This window comes from Perognathus longimembris, chromosome 20 (assembly GCF_023159225.1).
Source record: "Perognathus longimembris pacificus isolate PPM17 chromosome 20, ASM2315922v1, whole genome shotgun sequence".
Taxonomy (NCBI): Eukaryota; Metazoa; Chordata; class Mammalia; order Rodentia; family Heteromyidae; genus Perognathus; species Perognathus longimembris.
The window spans coordinates 15,736,241-15,751,305 of record NC_063180.1 but is presented as its reverse complement, the minus strand read 5'-3'; the positions used below and the strand labels follow the sequence as shown (position 1 = coordinate 15,751,305).

The 15,065-nt window shown below is 47.9% G+C and overlaps 1 protein-coding gene across 1 annotated transcript in view; it reads left to right on the top strand.

The window, feature by feature from the left end:
- The window catches only part of Pepd (peptidase D), an 86,637-nt gene that overhangs the window by 19,670 nt on the left and 51,902 nt on the right, over positions 1 to 15,065 (top strand). Inside the window, exons 7-9 of the mRNA XM_048330088.1 lie at positions 1,730 to 1,774; positions 9,948 to 10,023; positions 11,246 to 11,292. Of these exons, the coding sequence (XP_048186045.1) occupies positions 1,730 to 1,774; positions 9,948 to 10,023; positions 11,246 to 11,292 (168 nt within the window). The remainder of the gene's footprint in view (positions 1 to 1,729; positions 1,775 to 9,947; positions 10,024 to 11,245; positions 11,293 to 15,065) is intronic.

The window sequence follows — 15,065 nt, the reverse complement described above, 5'->3', positions numbered from 1 at the left end:
ACTGTCTTCATCACAGCACACCTTACTAAGTTTTGAAGTAGGCAAGTGTTCCTTCTCCAATTTTGTTTCTCCTTTTCAGTATTATTTTTGCTATTTTGCGTCCTTTGGTTTCCATATGAATTTTGGGATTTGCGTGTCAATTTCTATTTTGAAAGTTATTTAGGAAGAGTGCCTTCATCATACCAACATTATACCTTCCAATCTATGATATAGTGTGCTTTTCCACCTATTAAAGCCTTAATTTTTTAAATTTTAATTTATTTTGTTGTTGTTATTGGTCATGAGCTTGAACACAGCTCTTTTGCTCAAGTCTAGCACTTTATCACTTGAGTTATACCTCTGCCTCTGGCTTTTTGGTGGTTAAGAGTCTCATGGGCTTTCCTACTAGCACTAGCTTCAAACTGTCATCCTCAGATCTCAGTCTTTTGAGGAGCTAGGATTACAGGTGTAAGCTACCAGATCCCAGCTTTAAAAAATTTTTAATGGTGTTTTGTAGTTTTTAGTTCCTCAATGTTATTCTTTTTGATGCTGTTGTAGATGGAATTGTCTTAGTTTCATTTCAGGTTATTTTGCTAGTGTATATAAATACAATTGAGGCTGGGAATATGACCTAGTGGTAGAGTGCTTGCCTCGTGTACATGAGGCCCTGGGTTTGATTCCTCAGCACCACATATATAGAAAAAACCAGAAGTGGTGCTGTGGCTCAAGTGGTAGAGTGCTAGCCTTGAGCAAAAAGAAGCCAGGGACAGTGCTCAGGCCCTGAGTTCAAGCCCCAGGACTGGCCAAAAAATACAAAAAACACCGAACCAACAAAAAACTATTGATTGGTGTATATGGATTTCTGTGCTGTCTTTTGTCAGTCTTAAGTTTGATGTGCATCCTCTGTGTGAATCTCTTAAGTTTTTCCTTCTTGGATCTCATGGAGCTTTATGAGATTACATAGAGGGATTTTCCCCCCGCCCCCAAGTTTTCAGCCATTGTCTTTTTTTTTCAGTTTGCATTAAAAATTGTTATTATATTATAAAGCTGATGTATAGAGGGGTTACAGTTACATGAGTAGAGAATACATTTGTTTTATGATAATCTCTCCCTTTTCCTTGCTCTCACTTTTTCTCTCCCATATTCACCCACAAGTTATGTAGTTCAGCCTCAACAAGCCATTGTTGTTGTTTTCTTTTTATTGGTCATGGGGATTAAACTCAGAGTCTGGGCACTGTCCCCGAGCTCTTTTGTTCAAAGCTAGCACTCTACCAATTTGAGCCACAGCTCCACTTCCCGTTTTTGAGTGGTTCGTTGGAGATAAGTCTCACAGGAACTTTTCTGCCTGGGCTGGCTTTGAACTATGCTCCTCAGACCTCAGTCTCCTGAGTAGCTAAGATTACAGGCATGATCCACCGATGCCTCCTGGCCAAGCCATTGTTTTCTAAATGTGATTTCTGTTTCTTCCTCTTCCTCCCTGCTTGCTGGTATGCCCAAATGTATGTTGGTGTGCTTGACAGGACTGTCTGTCTGCCTGGTAGGGGTGCAGGCAGGTACTTTGTACCCACAAAGGTTGCCCTGCCCCTGATAGCACTTGGAGGTGGCAGCCAGGTGGCCAGGTGTGCAGGAAATGAGCGGCATGCCTAATGCAGGTCAAGGGGGTGCTAGGAGGTTAGGGTCATGGTGTGTTTGCTTGGCTGGTACCGCATAGACCATTGAACTAATGGCCTTGGTTTATTCCTCTCTGTAGGTTCAATGTCAACAACACCATTCTTCACCCAGAGATTGTTGAGTGGTGAGTATTGGTCTGTAGCTACTTGGTTGTTAGTCCTGCTCAGCTATAGAGATTGGGGGGTGGGGGGAAACTCTGCTCTTCCTGCCCATTATACTCAAAGGGTCACTTGGGAAACCAGAAATCCATCTCTACAACTTCCTCTCTCAGACTCAGCCTTTTCTGCTTGTTTTTTTTTGTTTGCCTGTTTTGTTTTTGTTTGTGGTTGTTGGCTGTTTTATCCCCCCCCCACATGGCTTAAGTCACTTTAGTTTTTCTTCTCATTTCCTTTTTTCTTCTTTTTTGCTTTGTTTTAAATATAATTTTATTGTTATTAAAGAAGTACTGTACAGAAGGGTTACCATTTCATTTGCACCAAGGACCTCATGTTTACTAGGCAGGCACTCTACCATTTGCACCATGCCCCCAGCCCCTCCTTTATTTCCAGTCTTTCCAAACTCCTACCATAGGCAAGGCCAACACAACTCAAATAGGAAACATCACAAATCTGGTTGCTGGTATGTAGTCCCACAGCTTCTTCCCATTGTGCAAATGTCTTGACAGGTGTGGCGCCTCTTAGGCTTGTTCTTTTGCTGCCTGCCTTTTTCCCTACGGGTGGGTGGCACCTGCAGTGCAGCTGGATTGTGTGAGGTTCTGCAGGGCTAGCCTACTCAGGGTGGGCATGGCCTCTGTGGCCTCCAGAAGTGAGCCACACCAAGTTACTGCTGCTGCTGCTGTTTCTGTATGTGCACGCACGCACGCTGGTACTGGGACTTGAACTCAGGACCTAGGCACTTTCCCTGAGGTTTTCCCCTTAAGACTGCTGCTCCTTCCCTTAAGCCACAGTTCTACTTGTGGATTTTTTTTTTTCTGGTTAATGGAAATAAGAGTGTCATAGACTTTCCTGTTGGGGCTGGCTTCAAACTGTGATCTTCAGAACTCAGCCTTCTGGGATTACAGGTGTGAGCCACCAGCACTAGGTCTTGGTGTCAGTTTTGACTTTGTCTTGAGAACAATGGGAATCATGGAATATCCTTGAAGAGCTGAAAAGGGGATGGTTGTGAGTTCAGGTTTACATTTCCAAATAATTCTGACCTCTGGCTGGAGATTCAGCCATGCGGCAAGTGTGGCTCTGTTTGCTGGTGAGGGGGGGCGGGGGGAGGAGACAGATTTGACAGGACCAGTGAGTAACAGTACCAGGCAAAATTCCCAGCTATGATAGAGTGAAGGTGACTGGGATTTTGTCCTCTGCAGCTGGATGGAGCATTCTTGAGATGGTGACTTGTGGGGGGAGGAGGACAGGGGGAAACCATAGGTGCTTGGTAGTTGTGGGACTTGTGTGTGGGCAGATATGGGGGAAATATGACTGAGTGAAGGTGGAGATCTGAGGACTATCCACAGGCCTTGGTATTGACCTGAGAGAGAGAGAGAGAGAGAGAGAGAGAGAGAGAGAGATCCTTTCTCTGTCTATAGCCACATACTCTGCAAGGACGGGGCCATGTCCTTCAAGTTTATGGCTACTTCTTGTTGGCATCAGGTAACATGGCACAGGTGGGAACAAGTCCTTGGTCTGCAGCCTGCGCCTGGTCCACTGTCTTGCCTCGCTACTTTGCCTGCAGATCGCTTCAGTGAGACATGCTCTGCGGACCTTCGCCGGGTCACAAGCTCTTTCCCCATCTCCCAAGGATGAGCCATTAGATTGTCACTTTGGAGCAAGCCAATGCTTTAATTCCCGTGACATTTCCAAGGCCCTGAAGTGGAGCCTGCGTTTAATAACAATACCGCTCAACTGTTATTAAAAAAAAAAAAAAAGAGCAGCAGGAAGGACTTATTTGGCATTTGATGGCTATAGAAGGATTTCAGAAATGTCACATTGGCCTTACTGCCTCAGGCTTTCCAGTCTCTGTGGTGATCTCGTCACTCTTGGACCCATCACAGCCGCAGTTATTGCCCTGCCCTGTGACTGAAGGGAAGGTTGTAGGTGAACAGTGGGGCAGGCCCTTCACTCCCCAGAGGTGGGGGAAGCTCTTTGATATTAAATTGCAACTCGATGTTGCGTCTTTGCCCCCTGCCCTCTGACCTTACACGCCCTCACTGCTCAGTCCCTCTGGGGGCAGGGCGATGCCCACGTTCTAATCTTATCCCATGTTTCCCTTGCAAGGTCCCTGCATTTTTTTCTGAGCCTCTGCTGCTTTGCCTATAATCCTAGATATGAGGATTGAAGTTCAAAACCAACCCAAGCAGGACAGTCTATGAGACACGAATCTCCAGTGAACCTGCAAAAAGCTGGAAATGGAGCTCAAGTGGTAGGGTACCAGCCTACCATTGGGTACAAAGGGATAACACTCAGGCCCTTGAGAGTTCAAGCTCATTAAAATAAATGAAAACGAATGAATGAATGTGATGATACCTAATAGTAAGGGTGTGAAGATTTGCTAGTTCAGTTTCCTCATCTGCCATGCAGGTGGATGGTATGAGGGATGAAGTTCAAAAGTCACACTAACTATATCCTAGTAATACTGTCCCCTGTTGAGAATTGTGCTAATGAGTACAGAACATTCTTGTTTAAAGAGGGTCTCCTCCCTCCCTCCCTTTCTTCTTTCCTTTCTTTCTTTCTTCCTTCCTTCCTTCCTTCCTTCCTTCCTTCCTTCCTTCCTTCCTTCCTTCCTTCCTTCCTTCTTTCTTTGTCAGTTATAGGGCTTGAACCTCAGGGTCTGGGTGCTGTCCCTAAGCTTTTGTGCTCAAGGCTAATGTTCTCCCACTTTGAGCTACAGCTCCACTTGTGGTTTTCTGGTAGTTAATTGGAAATAAGAATCTCACGGACTTTCCTACCTGTGCTGACTTTGAACCTTGATCCTCAGATCTCAGCCTCCTAAGTAGTTAGGATTATAGGTGTGAGCCACCACCTGCCCATTTTCTTTTTTGTGTGTGCCAGTATTGAGGCTTGAACTCAGGTCCTGGGTGCTGTGTCTTACCTTTTTTTCATTCAAGGCTGGTGCTGTACAATTTGAGCCATACTTCCATCTCCACCATTTTGCTGCTTAATTGGAATAAGAGTCTCACAGACTTTCTCCTGCCTGTGCTGGTTTTGAACCTTGATCCTCAGCTTACAGACTCTTGAGTAGCTAGGATGACAGGCATGATCACTGGTGTCTGGCAGTTGTTTTTTTCTTTTTAAATTAAATTAACTGGATATTCTTTGTTATTCTCCATGTCACAGAGGGAGATACTGAAGCACAGCAAAGGTCATGACTTAGCCAAGGAAAAAACAGTCAAGCCCAACCTGTTGGTTCTAGAATCTTATGCCCCCACCCCCTCTTCAAGGCTCAGAGCACATCCTGGAGGCTGGGGCCTCCCTTAGTGTGGATCTTGGGCTAATGCCATAATATAGGGAGGGCTGGAGAGCAGGGGCTGTGCAGTTAAGCTTCTTTGGTACCCCACATACTCCTCGTTCCCGGCTAGCAGCTGGGCCGGGGCTACAGACATTCCTCCCAGAGCCAGTTTCATAGGAAGCAGCAGCAGCCTCCTCTCCCAAAGCTGATGTGTTCTCAGTTTTGTTTGGGTGTCATTCATTTCCTTCATATGACTGTTTTATTGTTTTCTATTCTCTCGAGCAGAGCCTTTTTGATTTCCTGTAAATTCCTCTGTAATCGTGCTCTTCCCCACAAACATGAGATCATAACGGATCATTTCTTCTCTCATGCTAGGTATTGCAGTTGGAATTGCACAGGTCAAAAGTTGAAACTTAATAAGAGCCGGCATCTTGCTTCCATAATTTAGGCTGTGGTTCTACTTTGCTGCTTTGCAGATGACAGGATTGATCTGAGGGGAGAGTAGGAAACGATAGGAGATGCTTTCATACTATCTAATGGCTCCATGCCTTGGCTTCCGGCTAAGAAAGCATCTGAAAGCATCGGTGAAGAGCTGAGCATATCAGCTATCATTGTGTGCCTCCTTGGGTTTTAAGGGAGACAGTGTTCAACTGAGTCATGCGCTGTTTTTAGAGCTGTTAATTACTCTGGAGTGAAAGTGCCCTGCATGCGTGAAGCAGGCGATGGGAAACAGATTTATTTCTGCTGCCCTGCCTTCTGTGTGCAGGGAGGAAGTGCCTCAGGACCTTGCATCCTGGGGAACACGTCTCAAATTAGAAGGTGCCGAGATGAAGCAGTACAGAGCTGGTGCCCTAGATTCTGTGTGTGTGTGCGTGTGCCAATCCTAGGGTGTGAACTCAGGGCCTAGGTTCTGTCCCTGAGCAACTTTTGCTCTTACCACATGAGCCACAGCTCCACTTCTGGCATTTTTCAAGTAGTTGATTGTATGTAAGAGTCTCATGAACTTTCTTGTTCAAGCTGGCTTTGAACCACAGCCCTTAACCTTGTGAGTAGCTAAGATTTCAGGCATGAGCCACTGGTACCTGGCATTGCCCTAGGTTTTTTTTTTTTTTTTAATCAGTCTTGGGGCTTGAACTCGGGGCCTAGGTGCTGTTCCTGAGCTTTTGTGTAGCAAAAAAGGTAGCACTCTATCACTTGGAGCCACAGCTTTACGTCCAATGTTCTGGTGATGAATTGGAGATAAGAGTCTCATAGACTTTCCTGCCCCAGCTGGCTTTGAACTGTGATCCTCAGATCTCGGCTTCCTAAGTACTGAGGATTACAAACATGAGCCACCAGCACCAGACTCCGCGCCAGGCTTGCCTTAGATTCATGATGTACATGTGAAACGTATTTGCCATTGGTGACTCATTCTGCTTCCCTAATGAAGAGACATGTAGCCATACATTTAGTGATAGAGCCAGATGGAAAGTAGGATACTCAGGAGAATGAGAGAATGTGAGTTTTCATGCATGTAGGGGCCTCAGTATACCCCCAGTCCTAGGCCAGAGGGCTGACTGTGGGATTTCCCAGATTAGGTCCAGCTATTTACCATAGCAATGAAACAGAAAAATAGGAGAGGAAAGTAGAGGAGTTTAATCAGTTTGCCTATATTGAGAAGATTCTCAATATATGGCTTTTTCGCTCAAAGCTGGTGCTTTACCACTTGAGCAACACCTCCACTCCTGGATTTCTGCTGGTTCCTTGGAGAGTAGAGTCTCACCCATTTGTCTGCTTGGGCAGGCTTTGAGCCATAGTTCTTGGATCTCAGCCTCCTGAGTAGGTGGGATTACAGGCATGAGCCACTGGAGCCCAACTGAGGGGTGATTTCAATGTGGGGTGATGCATCTGTGAGATTGGTATTCTTTGATTCCAAGGTGACTACAGGTTTAGGACAACAATAAAAGAGACCTTGAGGTACCTTTGGCATTCGTGTGTGTGTGTGTGTGTGTGTGTGTGTGTGTGTGTGTGTGTGTCTGTGTCTGGAACAGGAAGATGTTGTAAAAGCTAACAGTAAAATAGCTTAGTTACTCTTGTTTTGCTTTTGAGACACTATCTCATTGTGTAGCCCAGACTGGCCTCAAACTCTCCATCCTCTGGCCTCAGCCTCTCCAGATGGAAGGATTATCGGTATACCACCACTAGGCCCAGCTACATGCCTGTTACTTTTGGTGTCTTCAGCCTGAAGGGAATGAGATGGATCAGATTATCACCTGTGTTTTTAAGGCAGAATCCTTAAGTGATTAGCATGCCTGTCTGCAGAGCTGATTAGGAATCTGACCCAAAGTAAAGGAGACATATGTCAGTTTTAGTTAGTTATCCGTGGGGTATTGTTTTAGCAAACACCGTTTCTCCTACAGTAGATGTGGGATAGCACAGCCAGACCCTGGTCAACACATGGGTCCTGTCCACATCTTCCTGTCCCTGCTGTATCTCAGATGGGCTCAGCTGGTGGCGAATATGGCTGTGATGTCACTGGGAAGACTTACTGAGTCTCCTGAGGGCATGTGATTCCATCCAGCCTTTGTCTCTGTTGTCTCGACAGTCTTTTTTTTTTTTTTTCCCGTCAGTCAGTTTGAACTCAGCACCTGAGCACTGTCACTGAGCCTTTTGCTCAAGGCTAGTGTTCTACCTACCACTTTGAACTACAGCTCTTCTTCTGGTTTTCTGGTGGTTCATTGGAGAGAAGAGTCTCACGGATGGACTTTCCTGCCTGGGCTGAGCTGGGCTGGCTTGGAATGGCAATCCTCAGATCTCAGCCTCCTGAGTAACTAGGATTAAAGGGGTGTGTGTGTGTGTGTGTGTGTGTGTGTGTGTGTGTGCGCGCGCGTGCGTGCCTGGGTCTCTATGTGTGTCTGTCCGTGTGTGTATATATATATATGCCAGTCCAGGAACTTGAACTCAATCAAGCCTGGACACTGTCCCTGAGCATTTTTACTCAAGGCTGGCACTCTGCCACTTAAGCCACAGCTCTGCTTCCAGCATTTTTCTGTTATTTGGAGATAAGAGTCTCATGTACTTTCCTGCCTGAGCCGGCTTCAAACTGTGATCCTCAGATCTCAGCCTCCTGAGTAACTAGGATTATAGGCATGAGCCCCCATCACCTGTCTTTCTCCAGTCATTTTTTTTTTTTTTTTTTTTTTGGCCAGTCCTGGGCCTTGGACTCAGGGCCTGGGCACTGTCCCTGGCTTCTTTTTGCTCAAGGCTAGCACTCTGCCACTTGAGCCACAGCGCCACTTCTGGCCGTTTTCTGTATATGTGGTGCTGGGGAATTGAACCCAGGGCCTCATGTACACGAGGCAAGCACTCTTGCCACTAGGCCATATCCCCAGCCCCTCCAGTCATTCTTATCCTGTGTGTCACTCTGACTCTGGGTGGCTGAGGGCCAGGGTCCTAAAATTCTGATTTCTCACCCACCTAGCTCCCACAAAGCCATTCCCTTGCCCATTCATCTCCAGCAGAGATAGATTTCCTAGGCTTTTAAGATGGTAGCAATGTGGATGCTTTGAGACTGATTTGGAAAATGTTTCATCCCTGGTTGCTTCTGTTTTAATCAGTGGAGCATTCAGGCCCCAGTTAATTGATGTCTTAATCCTGAGTTTAATATACCCAGAGGCAGTTTGTGACCTGTGAATATTTAAGGAGAAGAAAAAAAAATATTGCACAAATAAATCTCTTCTTTAGGACAGCTCTGACCATTCCAAGTCTGTAGCTAGAGACTCTGGGCCCAGAGTGAGTCAGGAGCGCTTGTCCCTCTCCCTGCCTAGGTTGTCACCTTTCTCATTCAGCAGCCCCCTCTGTGCTGGGTGCGACTGTGAGGCCACTGCCTCAAATATCACCTGTCACCTCTTTATCCTGCCTGGAAACCCAAGCTGCCTGCTGCCCCTTCTGCTCAGAACCTGTCCTGAGCCTTTGTCGTGCGCACGCACATCACGTGTGCACAGCTCGCGCGTGTGCATGTGTGTGTGTGTGTTAACATTAGAGGCCAACACCTTTGCTGTGTAGATTGTGTTTGTCTGTGGGGCACACCTGGAAGTCAACTAGCTGGCCCCGCCTGTTTCTCAGTCTTGGGGTCGCATGTGGCTAAGATGGCGGTGCGTGCAGCTGCTTTGGTTATAACCCGGAGGCGGTTCTGTGGGCTGTGACACCCTGGCTCTTCCGCCCTTGATGGACAGCTCATGCCTCCCCTTACAGTCCCTAGATAGGTGCACACCCCTCCCCTTCCTGCCGATCTTAGACCTGATTGGCTCCTGTGCCTTATATTAGTGGCACATACTTCCCCAATAAACGAGATCTTGCGCTGACTTGTCTCCTAGGCCGTCTGATTGTCCTCCAGTGAGGGAGGGCTGGGTGCGGGCGACCTGCTGACCCTTTCCTTGCTTGGCTCGTCTGGTTGGGGCATGCCTTCCTCATCTCTCCTGCAGGTCGGGGGAGCACGTGGGGGGCCAGAGACCCTGACATTTGTCTTCTGAAGGCCAGGAAACTGAGGCTCAGGAAGGCAGGATGTGTCTAGATGCAGAGGTGGGCATCTTCCCACCATGCACTGTGGCTTCTGGCTGTTTGTATTGGAAACTGCTTGCTGGGGCTGCAGGTAGTATAAGATGAACACTCTGCTCCCCACGCTTTTCTTCTGGATGGTTCAGAACAGCTCATCCTTCTGGGGGCCTTTGAGATTTCTCCAGTTCTGGTCAGCCATAGGCATGCCCAGTCCCAGGTTCTGCAGGGGCATGTGTGTGTGTGTGTAGAGGGGGGAGGGTCTCCCTAGAAGTGTCAGCCCCTGACAAGAGACCACTGACCCCTTCTACTTTTTTTTCTCTTCCCTGAAGCCGAGTGTTCAAGACAGACATGGAACTGGAGGTTTTGCGCTACACCAATCGGATCTCCAGTGAGGCCCACCAGGAGGTGGGTAGGCCACTGGCTCTGGCTGTCAGAGGGGGACGTAGAGGGATGGGTATAAGGCCCAGCATTGCTGTGGTGTGGCAAGAGGACTGCGGGGCTCAGCTTGACCACTGGAGAGCAGGAAGCAGGGGACAGGACCAGAAGAAGGTGCCAGCTTCAGTGATCCTCGTGGAACTTCCCAAGGCATCCCAGCTTCCCGAATTGGGAGGCTGTCCTGTAATATCTTGGCCCTTCTTAGCTCATTCTATCTATCTATCTATCTATCTATCTATCTATCTATCTATCTATCTATCTATCTATTTATTTATTTTGGCCAGTCCTGGGCCATGAACTCAGGGCCTGAGCACTGTCCCTGGCTTCTTTTTGCTCAAGGCTAGCACTCTGCCATTTGAGCCACAGCGCCACTTCTATATATGCGCCATTTTCTATATATGTGGTGCTGAGGAATCGAACCCAGGGCTTCATGTATACGAGACAAGCACTTTTGCCACTAGGCCATATTCCCAGCCCTCAGCTCATTTTAAAGATTCATTTTCATCTGTAACTGATTCCAACATGCTTATCATCTCCTTTCTGAAAAACATCTTCATAGTGTCATTTGGTAAACATCCCACTTCACAGACTGAATAAAGACAAGGTACCTAGGATAGCCTGGTGCCAACTTAGGGACTATCGCAGCTCAGTGTTAGGAAATGGCAAGGGTGGTTGATAGGCTGTCTAATCTCTTGCACAAATTCATTTTGTTTCTTTTATGAGTTAAACAGAGAAAACCTTGCAGAGATAATCCTTATAGATTGCTTGCTTTCCCTTCCTCCCTCTCTCTCATTCCCTTCCTTCCTTCCTTCCTTCCTTCCTTCCTTCCTTCCTTCCTTCTCTCTCTCTCTCTCTCTCTCTCTCTCTCTCTCTCTTTCTTTCACTGGGCTTCAACTCAGGGCCTCATGCTTTCACTTGGCTTTTTTCATTCCAGCTGGTGCTCTAACACTTGAGCCACACTTCGATTTTCTGCTTTTTGCTACTTAATTGTAGATTAGAGTCTCATGGACTTTTCTAGCATAGGCTGGTTTTGTACCTTGCGTCTCAGATCTCAGCCTCCTGAGGAGCTAGGATTACAGGTGTGAACCACTGGCATCTAGCAGGAGTTTCTTTTGAGTGTTATGCATTATTTATAAGGCTTTGTTGCTTAGCTGTTTAATACAAATGTCTTTATTTAATATCCATCCTCCAGGTAATGAAAGCGGTGAAAGTGGGAATGAAGGAATATGAGATGGAAAGGTAAGCTGTTTCTCTCTGGCTAAATATTAAAATGTAAAAATCACCACCCCCACCCCCAGTAATTTATGTTCTCTGAGCAAGTAATAGATGAGCCTCTGCCACACTGAGTCCCAATCGAGTGGGGATTATGAGCCAGCCTTGGGATCCTGGGCAGATAAGATTTTTCTCCTGATGGTGCCCCCCCCCTTCCCTGCTCTTGGCAGGATGTTGGATGGTACTGGTCTTTGATTACTTTTCAGAGTGGTTTTAGTGCCCCATCATTCCACTCTTGGACTTTTTGTTTCTGTAATCTCTAGGAAACTTTACCAAATAGCAGCTATTGTGAAGTCTTGAAAGCCACTAGTAAAACAGCCTGCTGTTTTTATGTGTAAACATTGTCGTTGCGTCTGCCAAGCTGGGGCAAGGGATGGTTAAGTGGCTCATAAAGTGTGCTGCAGAGCTACCCTGGCCAGTCCGTTCCCCTGTGTCACCTGGCTGTGGTGTACATGGCTGGCCAGCTTATTCTCATTCTGTGACCCAGCATTGGTTTGCTGCTGTCTGTGGCTGAGACTTGACCCAGGTCCCCTGTCAGTGGCTATGCCACCTGAGGAGGAGACATTGAAGAGCTGCTACATTGCGTTTTCCAGCATGGCCTCATGAGAACTTGATTGCTGCTAGTCCTTTCCCAGTTTGTAGGGTCTACATCTACCACAGGCTTCCTCAGGCCACTCCGAGCAGAGCTGGGGGCTAGTCCCACAATGCCCTCTGCCATGGCTAGCATGTAAGGCTTGTCCTTCAAAAGCTCAGGTTGGAAGGTTGGTCTTCAGTGTGTCCATGTGAGTGGCAGTGGGGCCTTTAAGAGGTGGGGCTTTGAGTCATTGGCATACCTGATCTCAGAGAGTTTAAGATAGTTCTTGTGAGATCTTGAGTTAAGTTTCATTTGAGTGAGGGTTGTTATAAAAAAAAAAAAAAAGAGCATGCCTAGCCAGATGCCAGTGGCTCATGCCTGTAATCCTAGCTACTCAGGAGGCTGAGACCTGAAGATCTTGGTTCAAAGCCACCCCAGGCAGGGAAGTCCATGATACTCTTTTTTTTTTTCTCTTTTCTGTTGTGGGTTGCATTTTTAATGTTGTTTTTTTTTTTAAATTAATTAATTTTTTTGGCCAGTCCTGGGCCATGAACTCAGGGCCTGAGCACTGTCCCTGGCTTCCTTTTGCTCAAGGCTAGCTAGCACTCTGCCACTTGAGCCACAGCGCCACTTCTGGCCGTTTTCTACATATGTGGTGCTGGGGAATCGAACCCAGGGCTTCTTGTATAGGAGGCAAGCTCTCTTGCCACTAGGCCATATTCCCAGCCCCCATGATACTCTTATCTCCATTGAACCAACCAAAAAACCAGAAGTAGCACTTTGGCTCACATGGTAGAGCAGTTGCCTTGAGCTGAAGAGCTCAGGGACAGCGCCTAGACCTAGAGCCCCAAGACAAAAAAAAATAAAGAGCAAGCCTGGGCCTTGCCAGCATTCTGACTTCTTGTCTAGGGATGTGATCTCTTCTTCTCAACTTGTGTTCTGCCATAATGCCATCCACCATTGGGTTTCTCTAGGTCAAGCCAATGGGCTGCCTGTCCTTGTCCTGTTACCCCCAAAACTGAGCTGTGTAAACCTCTCCCCCCTTCCCTTTATAAAATAGCCTATCTTGGGTACTTAGTGACAGGAAAAGGGTTTGAATGCCCTCCGGCCTGCCTTGCCCACTGTGTCAGTGGAGGGCAGGGCAGAGGCCTGGCTGGCAGTAGCCAGCATGGACACTCCATTCCCTGTGGCTCTGGCTTTTTTGGTCAGAGTGTAACCCTGGAAGGATTCTCACCAGTGAGTTTCCATGGTTCTTTCCATGGCTTTGCCCTGGGGTGGGCAGTGAGAGTGGGATGTAACAAGTGTCCATCAGAGCCCCAGCTCTGTTACACTGAGGCCGGGGAGGAAGGAGTGCAGAGCTCCCCAGCATCCTCTTCCATGCATTTGTAAAGTCTCTGGTTAGAATTCCAGGATTGTGGTCCCCTTGAGAATCTGAGATCAGTAACAGCACTGTGGGACCACTTCCAAAAAAGGTGGGCTGGGCAGTGAGTCCCTCAGACCGCCACTGCCCCAGAAACCTGCCCCCAATGGAGTGACTCCTAGTGACCCATAACTGTTGCCCCACATAGAAATAAGCAAGATATTGGAACAAGAATAGTTTGTCTCTGCGTGGAGCCCTGCTGTCTGCTTATGCCATAGCCTTGTGCCCTGAGCCCTGGGGGTTCAGCTCTGGAGTCAACTCCTGCAAGGGGCCCTGAACCACCCTCCCATCCTGAGTCCCCAAACCTGTTGCAGCCTGTGGACTGATGCCCCCCCCCCCCCCCCGCCGCCGTGTGCCACACCCACCTGTGGCCCCTAATGGGAGAGCCAGTGGGACCCAAGGTTCTTCCTGAAGGGGGAGGGAAGGTCCAGCGGGTGTAATTCCTTACATGGTCCAGAAGGTAGTGGGGAGGTGGCTATCATCAGATGGCTCCACAGCTTGGGGTGTCCATGACTGGCTAGATTTGAAGAGGGCCTGCCCTGACCCTTGGGGGCCTCTGTCTCCCGGGGCGGTGGGGGGCAGGAGAGCTGACTGCTTCAGTGGAGGGCACAGATTCCTGTCCCCCCGCCTGCTTTGCTGTGTGGAACAGAACGTAGTCCGAATCCATGGGAGCCTGAAGCTGCATCTCCTCCACCCACAGCATCTGACCCACAGCTGGTGTTGGGATATGTGTGGGGGCTGGGTCCACGGGTGGATGGAGGAGAGAAAGGGTCCTGCTCTATGTTGTTTTTGGTTTTTTAAAATCGTGTTCAGTGTCACTTGGGCCTTCAGAACTCTTCTCTTAACTGGGTGGGAACAAAAGTCCTCTAAAGCAGGCAGTGCTAGTTTACAAGGGGAGCAGGACCCTTTGAACCCTGGCTGGACTGGCCCAGGGCAGCCAGAACGCTGTGCAAATCACAGGTGGTAAGGTGAGTTGTTATCTGTGTGTGCTGATGGCACCCTGCACAGGTGCCAGATACCCCATAGTCCCAGCCCCACAAAGTGATGGGGGGGGGGGAAGGAGGAGGAGGAAGGGTAAGGACTGGAGGCAAGGATGGAAAGCCAGGCTTACCACTAGGATAGCTCAGCTCAGAGGTGCTGGCCAGAGACTCCCTTCTAAGCTGTGTGTGTGTCTGTCTGTCTGTGTCTGTCTGTCTGTCTGTCTGTGTCTGTTCAGGGACTGGACTCAGGTCCATGCACTCCTGATTAGCTTTTTCCTTTAAGGTTGGCATTCTACCACTTGAGCAATAGCTGCACTTCTGGATTTTTGTTGGCTAGTTGGAGATAAAGAGTCTCACAGATTTGTCCACCTAGGCTGGTTTTGAACTATAATCCTCAGCCTTTTGAGTAGCCAGGATGACAGGTGTGAACCACCAGCACCTGATTTTTTCCCCCTCTTAATTATCAAAGATTTATGATACAGTCTTGAGGGCCTATTAAAAAAAAGAGCAAGTCAGCTGATGACATTTGGAAGACATCTCCTCTGTGCCGTGCCTTCGAGTTGAGATTTCAGAGGAAATGAAAATCATGTTCCGAAATTGAGGTGTAGTAAATTGTGTTAAACCAATAAGCCGTTAATGTCTGGGTGATTCGTACTCTAACAGCATCTGACTTGCAGGCCCAATCAGGCAGGCTGTTTTAACTGCCTCGTATTATTTAATGTTAGTGGCGTAACCAGCTTGTCGCTGGCTGGCATGGGGCTGGCAC